This window comes from Spermophilus citellus, assembly GCF_964194105.1.
Source record: "Spermophilus citellus genome assembly, chromosome: 19".
Taxonomy (NCBI): domain Eukaryota; kingdom Metazoa; phylum Chordata; class Mammalia; order Rodentia; family Sciuridae; genus Spermophilus; species Spermophilus citellus.
In genome coordinates, this window is record NC_138201.1 from 9,292,852 (window position 1) to 9,305,337 (window position 12,486).

Below are 12,486 nucleotides of genomic sequence, written 5' to 3' on the forward strand. Positions count from 1 at the left end.
CTGCCCCAGAGTGGTGTGGGCCAACTTGTATTAATGTCCCCGAACCATTTGTCAGAATTCAGGTAATCACCCCTGTTAGTCAGTTTTCCATTACTATAACAAACACCTGAGACAACCTGCTGATGAAGAGAAAAAGGTTGATTTGGGCTCCAGGTTTCAGAGGTTTTCATTCTATAGATAGTTAACCCTGTTGCTTTGGGGCCTGAACCGAGGCAGACATCATGGTCACATGCTCACATCACGGCCGCTGAGAAGCAGCGAGACAGGAAGAGACGAGGGTCCCGAGTCCCCTTAAGGGAACATCCCCACTGACATAAAACCTTCCTGTAAGTCCTGCCTCTTAAAATTTCCACCACCTCCCTCTAGTTCCACAGGCTGGGGACCACACCTTTGGGAGACACTTACCCAAGCCACAGTGTCACCTAACCTTTAGGCTCAGGCAGCATCAATCAGACACGGTTAAGGGCTCAGTGGATGGAGGACCCTGAAGGCACACTTGATCAGCATTTGGTTTGGTTCCCGTCTCAGCTGGACTGGCCAATCAGACACAGCCATGTCCCAGCATAACTAATGGCCAATTGCTTCGGCTCTGCCTGTGGTTAGGAAGCTTTGCATATTTAGAAAAACAAGTGGGAGTTTGTTTTTTATTTAGAAAAGTCATTTAGAGAAAAAAGAAGAAAATGGATGTAGCCTTATCTCCACAACCGAAAGAAGTCTTGACCAAGCGTCTGTCAAAAGCTGCTTATGGTCGCCCCCCGATAAGCCTCCCCCAAACCAGTGGCTAAAACACCAACTGTGTGTAGTTTCCATGATTCTGAAATCTGGTCGGGGTGCCCATGGGCACCCCCGGCCCCCAGGCCTGGATGGGCTAAGGTGCCCCTTGACACATTTCCACCTGCTTTGATGGAGTGGAAGAGCCGGAATCTGGCCAGGGATCCATGTCCAGTGAGGCCTCTCCCTGTGGATGGCTTGGGTTTCCTCAGAGTATGGCGATCTCAGGATAGTCAGGTCTCTGACCTGGTTTCCAGCTTCAAGGAGAAAGAAAGCAAAGCTACCCATCTTTTTAAAATCTAAGAATGAAATAGCCACTGAATGGAAATTCCTCAGAAAACTTGGAATGGAACCACCACTGGACCCAGCTATCCCACTCCTCGCTTTATACCCAAAGGACTTAAAATCAGCATACTACAGGGACACAGCCACATCAATGTTTAAAGCAGCTCAATTCACAATAGCCAAGCTATGAAACCAACCTAGATGCCCTTCCACAGATGCATGGATAAAGAAAATGTGGTATAGGTTCACAATGGAATATTACTCAGCCTTAAAGAAGAATGAAATCACTGTTATTTGCCAACAAGTGGATGGAGCAGGAGACTATCACACTAAGTGAAATAATCCAATCCCCAAAAACCAAAGGCCAAATGCTTTCTCTGATATGCAGATGCTAATTCACAATAAGGGGTGTGGGGTTGGTGCTAGGAAAGTACAGAGTTACTTTGGGTTAGAGAGAAGGGGAGGATAGTAGAATGAATCAGAGAAGGGGAGGATAGTAGAATGAATCAGAGAAGGGGAGGATAGTAAAATGAATCCTCTGTGCATACATGACTACACAACCAGTGTGATTCTATGTCACGTACAACCAGAAGAATGAGAAGTTATCCTCCATTTAATGATGTGTCAAAGTGTATCCTCCTATCTGTCATGTACAACTAAGTAGAACAGATAAAAAAAGAAAAAATGGTCATCTCAGACTCAGAGGCAGGGGAACTAGACTCTAGCTTTTGATGTAAGGCTTAGAATGGCCCAGGCAGAAGGGAAGGGGTTGGTAGCAACCCTATTGATAGACCAGAGAATGCACTAGGAAGACCGTGTCCAGTCAGGTTCTGAACATCCCTAAGGAATAAAGGAAGGAATTGAGCATATTTAGCTGGGTTAAAAAAAAATCAAAAAGCCCCAGAAGTATGATGCCCACTTCCTGTATGGGAAGGGCTATTGTCAGGAACCACAAACACATTTGTCCTGCAAAGTTCCAAGGGATTTTAAAATGACAGAAAATGAATGAAAATTACATGGAGATAAAGGGTGGCTCCGTTCTCCTTGCTGATAGACAGAGTTCTTTGGAAGGGGACTTAGTTCCAAGAGAGGTGGAGCATTTCTCTGTCACTGGAAATAAACATGAGCTGAATTACAGCTGAGATGTTAGGAAAGGAAATAAGTAGGGTATATAGATTCCATCGCATATTCCACTTCCTTTCTAGCCCAGGAAAGTCATGACGAAGTGACGTTTAAAAGAGCTTTCAGGAAACCATCATCATCCGGGCTCCGTGGACAGAGCTCTGGACCTCTCGTGGTTTCACATGAATCCCGCCAGAGAAAAAGTGGTTCTTTTAGCAATTTTGCATGTCAACTTTCAATGAACCATTCCGTGGTTTTCATTATAAAAGGAAGATTATAAAACCAAAGCCTATGATTATTCCCCCCCCCCAAGGAGGCACGCTTGGAAGTCAGAATTTTCTGGGGTCCTGCAAAATAGCCTTTCATCTATGACTCAGTAAATGAAAGAATTGCCAAGACCTTCCCTCTGCGCCATCTAAAAGGCAGAAGCAGGCAGGGTGGGAAGCCACAGCCCACCTAGAAAGGGTGTCTTGCTATCAGAACGTGCCAGCTGCAGACTACTTCCTGCCTGTGTTGACTTCAGAAAAAAAGGAGACACAACTCCCCAGAGACTGCAGGCTTTAGGAAGGTGGTAGGGGAAAAAAAATATAAAATGGATCATTCTAGATTTCAGTTTTAAAATGTGGACACGTCCTCTAACTTTGTCCTGTAGTTTGGCTCTCTCTTGGCTGTGTGACTTTAGGTCAATCGCTTGAACTCTCTGGGACTACACTGACCTTTGGTGTTAAAAGGAGAAGTTCCTAGTATCTTTGTTGTTCTCTGACCCTGTCTCTCCCTGTGACGGTTCCCCCAGACATCCTTCAGCAGGGGCTCATTTTTCAGCTCTGAGCTTGGAAGCCTTCCCTGCTGGCCAGAGCTAGGGGTTTTGTGGGAGATGAGTTTTTTTGTTGTTGTTGTTTGGAGGGTTAATGGGGGTTGAACCCAGGGGCACTTTACCACTGAGCCACCTCCCCAGTCCATTTTTATTGTATTCTTTTTTAATTTTGACTCAGGATCTCACTAAATTGTGCAGGACCTGGCTAAGATACTGGGGCTGTCTTTGAACTTGAGATCCTCCTCTCTCAGCCTCCCGGGTTGCTGGGAATTACAGGCACGTGCCGGAGCTTCCGCCAGAGCTCTCTGTAGCAGACTTTTGGAAGTCCTTACCATCCTCTTGGATGACTGTAATTATCTGGTGGCTTGTGAATCCCCTGACTGTGGGCTTCCGGAGGACAGTGTCTGAATTCTTATCTGTGTTTTGCCCACCAAGAAGTACACTCACTGTGACCATGAGAGAGCTCTCGTTTCCTAACTCTCTTTTCTGTGATGACCCAAAGAGACGGTGGGGTTGGGTTAGGCTGGAAGATGAATGAGGAAAAGAGTAGCTTTATATATATATATATATATAAAAAGAAAGAAAGAATAAAGACACACCTTTGCAACTCTGGAGTCCTGACCAGGCAAGCTGGGAGGATGACCTTGACTTTGATCATCAGAGCAAAGAAAAGGAGGCACAATTGATCTAACCCAACCAAGAGGGGAGAATGAAAAACAATAACAGAAGTAGATTCTCCCTCCTGGCCTCCGTGATACCCATTAGAACCCGTGGGAAAAGTAGTGTCAAAGGCAGACAGCCACCAGGGTCCCCAGGAATGGCACAAGTCCCGTGCCCAGGCTCATTTTCAAGCGGGTGTTTGAAATGCAAAGAAGCAGTCCAGGTTCGCTCGACGGCTGATCAGCAAGCCCTGGTGTGGCAGATGTGAAAACTAGAGTCCATGGAGCTAAGTGACTTGGAGGGCCCTTGGGTTTGGCCAGGGCGAGGATCTATATGCACGCCGCTGAGTCCGCTTCAGCCAACTGGCCGTGAGAGATGATGGCTTTAGAGAGAAAAATTGAGTCACGGTCATGATTTAGTTGGCACCACTTGGGCACCCCTGCTCCCTCTCAGAGACTGTCCCCTGAGCTCCGTAACACCTCTTGGAGAAAGCCCTTCTTGAATTGATGAACTCAGCCGACCCTCGAATGCACACCTAGGAGATTCATTTGGGCAGCATCATTTTGTGTAGTGCGTGGGGGCGGGGGGGTGTGTAAAACAGGCCAAGACAGACCAAGGGGCATTTGATCTCCCAAAAATGATCTGTTGGGCTTGGCGTAGGATGGGGAGAAATTATCTTCATGTTTATAGAAACAGAATGAGGAAAACCAGAGAGCTTGGGGTGGTTTCCTATCTGAATCACCAACCCCATCCTATAAACTAGCTACGGGGTGTAGACATTCTGCTTTTTTTCCGAATATGGTTTTGTATTCGTTCACGGTATTCAAGAGAACGTAAAGGTTGGGAAGTTGGTGTTGAAGGAAGTGTGGCGGACGTATGGAGGTCTAGTGGGAAATGCTACGGAAACCTCAGACAGAGGGCTGAATCTCACAACCACTGTATTGACTGGTCCACATACATGAGAGCGCGTGTATGAGTGTGAGATGGTATCTCAGGAAACCCACCCTGAGATCATCTCTAGAGATAACTTTATAGGTTGAATAAACCATGGGTCGGATTGCAGCGGGAAGAGTGAATCTTGGATAGAGAATTTGACTCATTAAAAATGGCTAATTGTAGGGCTGGGGTTGTGGCTCAGTTAGCAAAGCACGGGCCTGGCACCTGAGAGGCCCTGGGTTTGATCCTTGGCACCACATAACAATAAAATAAAGACATTGTGTCCATCAACTAGAAAAAAAATATTATTAAAAATAAAATAAAATGCCTATGGTAGGACTGGGGTTGTGACTCAGGGGTACAGTCCTTGCCTGCCAAGTGCGAGGGCCTGGGCTCCATCCACAGCACCTCCCCATAAGGCTTTCCTATTAAACTCAGTCCTTTCTTGGTCCGTTTTTCCTCCTAAACACTGAAGGTATCCGCGTAGCGGAGATCTCTGCGTGGGCAGGAGTCTTCATATGAGAAGTTACCTCTAGAATGTGTGAGTCCCAGAACGTTCTGTGCACACGAGTCTTCCAGGTAACTTTAGGACAACAGAGATAAGAAGGAGAACCTCTGCTCTGGCTTGCAGAGTCAGGCACGTGACCTAAACAAGTCGCCTCTCTTTTCAACAAATATCCTACCTATTGGCACTAAGCACTTTTCTGAGCCTTCTTAACTTCATAACAGCCCGTTCAGGGAGAAAGTCCATTTCTAGAATATAGTGCATGCATCCGCTCTAATTTTATGGATGAAGAAGTATGTCACACAGCAAAGACGTCAGAGACCTGGGATCAGAACATAGCATCATGGATAATAGGGATTGTAGTCACTCTTCATTCTACGTACCAGCAGTAAACAAATACAGCAAGTGGTAATAAAGTTCTGCAAAGAAAAACAAGCCAGGGTGCAGCACTGGAGAGAGGCAGGGCACAAAAAAAGACAGACTTCACATTTTATATAAAGATCAAAAAAAGCTAGTCTCGAAGTGACGTTTCATTTGGGCCTGGAAAGAAAGGAGGAGTGGACAGAGAGCTCTCTGGAAAAGCATTCCAAGTACAACAGACAGGAGGTACACAGGTCCTGAGGTCATGCATACCAACATGACAAAGTGAGGGGTTCTGCCATCTCCAACAGCCTGCAGAGTTGGTGATTGTCCAGAGCGGGCAGTGACTTCTCGGCTCCCATGGGTGCCAGACACGAACAGAGACAAGTGTGTTTGTGCTACTATATAATACAACACCCACAGATAAATTAAGTTATAACAAACGTCAGTTCATTTTTCACAGTTCTGGGGGCCAGGAAGTCCAAGGTCAAGGTGCCAGCCTATGGCCATGACCTTCTTTTTTTGTGTGTTATCACATGGCAGAAGCAAGAAAGATGGAGAACAAAAGGGGATCCTTCTTCACCAGCACCTGTGCCACCCACAAGGGTCACCTATTAATGTCATCGCAGTAGGAAATGAATTTCACTGAGTTGCGGAGAGGTTAGACATTCAGACCATCACCATCAGAGGGGCCATATCTCCCAGTTTGTCAATAGAACGGAAGGGTTTTTTTTTTTTTTTCATGCATAGTGGCTTAGTTTATAAATCCTGGTGTGGAACTCAGAAAAACAAATTTAATGAGAGATTAATAAATGATACAGGCAGGCTGGGTATGGTCCCTGTATCTCCATGTTTCTACCACCTCCTTGCCTATAGGAAGGCAGAGACAGCCACCCAGATGGTGGCCAAGCTGGAACCCTGCTCCTCTTTGGAATCAGAGCTACTGTGGTCATCCACCTGAACATGTAGGACACCCCGGACGATCCGTAGTGGAAACAGTCGTTGGTGGCTATTATTATCCTCCTTCCTGGGAACCCATACCTCCTCCCTGACTTCCGGCCGGGATTCTATCGAATGCAAGTACAGCCTTCAAAGCCATCAGCTGAACCAAGAGTTTGGTGTCAATAAGGGGTTTTTGGGGTCCTTTTTAAGGTTTTGCCACAGTCCCTAATATTACAAGACCCGTAAGCCGTGCAGATAAGAAGTCTGGATTTCTTTTTTTCTTCTGGATTTATATTTAAAACTCGTTGAATTCGCTGAGCTGTTGCAAGGACCAGAGGTAAATCAAAGAAGCAATTTATTCCTCAAAGCCAGATGTGACCTTGCATGCTCTCAGCAAGCCCGCTGTCCTGAGGGGCTGTGACGTGAGGCTTCGATTTATTGGAGCCTGATCATTAGCAAGGGGACGATCTGGGGGTGCAGGGGTGGGGGGGTGGCTGATGAATCTTTCCACCTTAAGGAAATTGTGTTTTCCACCTTGTGTGAGGGAGACATCCTTTAAGGTAATGAGAACTGAACACTCTTAAGGGAACTCTGATGGATTCCACTGACATTTGGTTTGGTCCCTGTGATAGAAAAGTGACCTTCTGTCTCTAACCCCCACCAATCAGCATTGGTCAAGGGCCTTGGGGAGGGGGGGAAGGAGCCCATCTGTGGGTCTCAGAGCGGAGCGGGACCCTGGGCCCAGCAGCGTTGGCATTAGCTGAGGGCTTCTTGGATCTGCAGTGTTTCGGGTCCCAGCCACGTCTGTGCCGGGAACCCGGGGAAGGGGACCCTGCAGTCTGTGTCTTACTGAATTCCCCAGATGATTCTGATGTGTGCTCCAATTTGAGAGCCACTCATGGAGCTCATGGAGCTCTGCCCATATCGATGTCATCTGAGGATGCTTTTTAAAAAAAAAAAAAAATTCTCAGCAACTTGGGAGGCTGAAGCAGGAGGTATCTCAAGTTCAAGTCCGGCCTCAGCTGCTTAGTGAAAAACCCTGTCTCAAAATCAAAAATAAAAAAAGTTCTGGGGATGAAGTTCAGCAGTAGGAGCATCACTAGATTCAATCCCCACTACCCAAAAATAAAATTTAAAAAATTAAAAAATATATATACATTTTATTATTATTATTATTATTATTATTATTATTATTATTATTATTATTATTTTAACTTCTGTGGGGTCTCGCTCAGGCAGCCTGACATAGACCTGGAGCGAGGTTTCTCACCTTTTTCCTATTCAAACTTTGACCTGGCTTATTCTCTGTTGTGGGGCTCTATGCTGCACCCCTGGTCCCTACCCACTGCACCCGGAGCACCTGTTGTGACCCCCAGACATGTCTTCAGGCAGTGCCCAATACCTCCTGTCAGGTGATCCGTCCCCCCCACCTACACACACACACACACACACACACACACACAGGTTTGGAGCATCAGATCTGTGGCCACAGTGGCTCCAACATGCCACTCTAAGAGCACCACCCATCTGAAGTGGCCCTATCTTTTTAATTATCATGGGAAACTGCAGAGGGTGGGCGATAGCAGCTTAAGAGAGTGGGTTTAGCCAGGGGCACACACCTGTCATCCCAGCAGCTCGGGAGGCTGAGGCAGGAGGATCGTGAGTTCAAAGCCAGCCTCGGCAACTTATGGAGGCCCTAAGCCACTTGGTGAGACCCTGTCTCTCAATAAAATACAAAATAGGGCTGGGGATGGGGCTCAGGGGTGGAGTGCCCTTGAGTTCAATCCCTGGTACCAAAAAAAAAAAAAAAAAGAGGTGTGTGTTTAGAAGTCCTCATTCTTGCTCCGGGGCCAGGGGGCGGCTTGCTGCTGGTCAGGGCAGGCAGCCACAGGCAGGTGAAGGAGTGCTAGCTAGCCCCTCATCAAATAAATCAAATCAAGCACAGCCTGTTCTAGGTAGCTTCCTCGTCCACATGACCCGATCACTTTGGGGCATCCAGAAAGAAAACAAAGGCACAAGCCGGGAGCTAGCCAGTCTAGGGTCCCAGTTTGGGGGAAGATTATTGCCTTTCCCGTTTCAAAATCTCCCTGGGCTGAGGTGTCCTCTCTTTCTGGGATTCATGGTGACACTGACGTGCCAGGTGAGTCCTGGGCTTGTAGCCTCTGCCACAAATGTCTCTCGTTCCCATTAAGGCTCCCTTGAGCCAGGCCCTCCCTGTGCAATCTTGGAGACACCCAGAGAGATGGGTGCTATTGTACCCATCTTTTTGTTTGTTTGTTTGGGGTGCCAAGGATTGAACTCAGGGGCACTCCACCACAGAGCCCCATCCCCAGCCCTATTTTGTATTTTATGTAGAGACAGGGTCTCACTGAGTGGCTTAGGGCCTCCCTTTTGCTGAGGCTGGCTTTGAACTCACAATCCTCCTGCCCCAGGCTCCTGAGCCACTGGGATAACAGGCGTGTGCCAGTGCACCCGGCTATTGTCGCCATCTGATAAACTAGGGAAGTGAGTGAGTCTCAAGAGGTGACAGTGAGGCGCCCAGACACACGGTGGCCGAATCTACTCTGCCCCCACAGCCCCTGATGTGCATCTGCCTCTCCATCCTCTGCCAGGTGTGTTAAGGGGCCTCCTCCGAGAGGCCAGCCACACAGCATCTTGGTGCAAGGCAGCTGCCCCAGCCCCTCGACCTATGCTCTTCCATCATCATGAAGTGGTAGCTGCAGGCACAACCCTTTCCACGAACAGGCTTTCTAAATCCACGGGCAGCCAGAGAATCTCAGCATCTCTGTGTGTCACGGGCGTCACAGGCAAAAAACAAATGAATACCCCCATCTCCGGGGTCTTCGCGAGGACAGCAGGTGACCCCTTTCTGTTCCCGCAGGTCTTGTACAGATGGAACCGACAGAGCAGCACATCTGTCATCGAGACCAATAAGACCTCGGTGGAGCTCTCGCTACCTTTGGATGAGGATTACATCATAGAGATCAAGCCCTTCAGCGACGGAGGGGACGGCAGCAGCAGTGAGCAGATTCGAATCCCAAAGATATCAAGTAAGAATCCTCTCCCAGAGAGCGGGCCGTTCAGTGTCTTCCTCTGGAAATGTGTTAACACTGCTGGTTCTGAATGGGTGCGGGTGCGACAGGTGCATAAGTACACACTCAGGATTCTCCTCCTTTTCAAACATGTGGAGCAATGTGTGAGACTTGATGATTGTAGGCGTTTCTGTTTGTTGGTGTTTTTATATATTTTTTAAATTTTTTATGTGTTTCTGTTTTTATGTGTTTTGAGCAAATCCATTCAATTCTATAGAATTGTAGAGTCAGAAAGCAGGTTATAGCAATTCTGGCCGGAGAGTGTTTAAGTGGATGACAAGGCTCCGTACCCTATAAACTAGTTAAAAATGGTCACTTTTCTGTTTTGTGTATTTTGCCACAATACGAAAGAAAGATTGCTGTTAGACGTCTGAGGGGAGATGGGCACTAGCCTTTGGATTTAGCAGTCTGGAGATTAGGGGATCAGCGCAGGCTGTAAAATTTTAAGCCGTCAGTGGAGAGGTGATATTTTAAATCATAACGAAAATCCTCACCACTGAGTGAGTCCTGAATTTTAGCCCTGAGCATCCTTCTGCTAAGTGCCCATAGGTTTCTCAGATGAAAGAAGGACCTGTTATGTTTTATGGGTACCAAACAGCGGTCATGAATCCATGAAGCCATTTTATTGCACTTACAAAATCTGGGTACCTAAAATGCTCTCGGGCCATTTTGCTCTCCCTCTGGGTTGAGTTTTGTTCAGGTTGGATTTTGTATTTAGTATTAGTTTGTTAATATTAAAGTACTTTGATGTCAAGCGGAGGCTCCCCAAGAGCCATGCTCCAGGACATAGGTGTGGTTCTTAATGGAGTTGATTGACAGCATTATTTTTCAGGGGTATGGTCTGTGGGTGTAGATTAATGGTAGAGCATGCCGGAGGCCGGGGCTTCAATCCCTAGTACTGCAAAAATAAAAAAATAAAATAAAATAAAATAGAAAATAGATAAACCTAGGGGGATTGTATTGGAGACTTCACCAAAGAAGATCCCTAACTTTTGGTTAAAAGGTAGCTAGATTTATGGTGAGAAGTGGAAGAAACCTCCAGACCACCACGAGAACATAAGATCCGGGTTTCGCTTCTCTCTCTTTATTAAAATCTGACCACATGCTTTCTTAGCATTGCAAATTTTTTTTTTTCAATTTTAGGCTGCCTGATGATTCCTGTTTGTTTGGTTTTTTTTTCATTCTTTACAAAAACGTGTGTTAGATGATGACATGGGTGTGGTCAGATGACATGGTAAGGATGTGACCAAGCAGCGGATCCCTTTCCTGGAGGGATTTTTTTTTCTTATTATGTAGGTCAAAAAAAAAGATTGGCCACTTTGAAAAAAACTTTCAATAAGTCTTAGTAGATTCTTACAAAAAACGTAAGACCCCTCAGAAAAGTTTTTAAAAAAGATTGAGATTGTTTTGTTTGGAGAAAAGGAGGGGGCATAGTTAGACTGACGTGGCTTTGATTGCCAATTCAGCTGTCCCCTGATGAGGCAATCTTGGACGTGGTATCTTACCTCTATGGACCCCGGGGCTCCTCATCCATCCAATGGAGTCACAACAATACCTGGTCCCCCGAGAAGCTATTATAAGATGTAAATGTCATGTTGGTCAAGGGAAAGATCAAAGTCGCAAGTTCAAAGCCAGCCTTAGCAACTTAGCAAGACACTGTCTCTAAATAAAAAAATAAAAAGGCGCTGGCTGGGGATGTGGCTCAGTGGTGAAGGGACCCTGGGTTCGACCCCTGGTACCAAAAAGAAGAAGGAAAAAAGAAGGGGAGGAGGGGGAAGAGGGACAGGGAAGGGAGAGGGGAAAGGGGGAGGGGGAAGGGGAGGGGGAGGGGGAGAAATTTCTTCCCACATTCCACATCCTTAGCCTCATTTTACAAAAGGCCAAACAGAGTGGCAGGGATTTCCTGTCACCTGTTCCCAGGTTCCTAGCCAGGTAGTTCCAGAGGCAATGGGAGATCATATTTTTCAGGGGGTGGGAGGGACCCAGCCACTATGTGAAGCCCTGTGTCTCCTCCTCCCTCTTGACTTATAGTGGGAACGGATGAGATTAGACTCCAAAGACAGCAGGAAGCAGACTTACTTGGTTGCAGCCAGGTGCAGAGGGAAAAAGCTTTCTCTATAATGGTTGCAGATCTCAATCCACCACCTTGAACCCTTTTGTAGAGATTCTTTTGCTGATGGTCCTAAGATCAGTTAGGGTGTGCATTTCTGGAAAACCTTAATGAAGATTTTTCTGGAGCAGGGGCGGGGTGTGTGACTACCTACTGGGTAGATTCCTGCTGAGTGGATTCCTTCTGTCTTTGCAGATTTCTATGCCAGAGGTTCGGGGGCTTCCACTTCGAACGCGTGCACCTTATCGGCCATCAGTACCCTCATGATCTCCCTCACAGCCAGGTCTAGTTTATGACAAACGGTCTCTAAAGGACTTGCTGTTTATACTCTAAGCAACATTTAGCTAGTGGTTTTGAAGACACCCAGTACTAAGTAATATTGTTGTTCGAGTACATCTTATTACTGGAAAAAAAAAAAATGTTTTTTGCTTCTTTAGGAATGGTATTCTACAGTACTTCCTCAAAGCAAATCTAGCTTTGTCCTGAGGTTTCTTTGGAAACTCTGCAATGCACTGAAGACATCTGTAATATGATGTTACCAAAGCAGTTTACATATGTCCTTATATGCATATTTTTTATTATATATTTAGTGTTTTATAGAATTTTTTAAAGTTAACATATAATGTAGATATTAATTTTTTTTCCTCTGCTATAAAAAATGTTACGGGCAACACAACCGTATACAATTATGATTTGAAAATACTTCCTTGTAAGAGTTGGAAGCCCATCTTGGTAAATACATTGCAAATGATTTGTAGAGTTTGACAAGGCTCTGATGGCAGAAGAGCTTGGGTCTCTAACTCAAGGCTGCTGTATATAAATTACTCTCTGGTTGGTTAATGCATTGAATCCAATCCTTTTGACATGTATAATATGGTTTCCTGCCTTC

The 12,486-nt window shown here is 46.1% G+C and overlaps 1 protein-coding gene across 1 annotated transcript in view; it reads left to right on the plus strand.

Moving 5' to 3' along the window:
* Positions 1–12,092, plus strand: part of CNTN4 (contactin 4) — a 490,319-nt gene extending 478,227 nt beyond the window's left edge. The window contains exons 22-23 of the mRNA XM_081276057.1: positions 9,277–9,445; positions 11,793–12,092. Of these exons, the coding sequence (XP_081132183.1) occupies positions 9,277–9,445; positions 11,793–11,893 (270 nt within the window). The 3' untranslated portion in view covers positions 11,894–12,092. The remainder of the gene's footprint in view (positions 1–9,276; positions 9,446–11,792) is intronic.
* Positions 12,093–12,486: the final 394 nt, after the last annotated feature.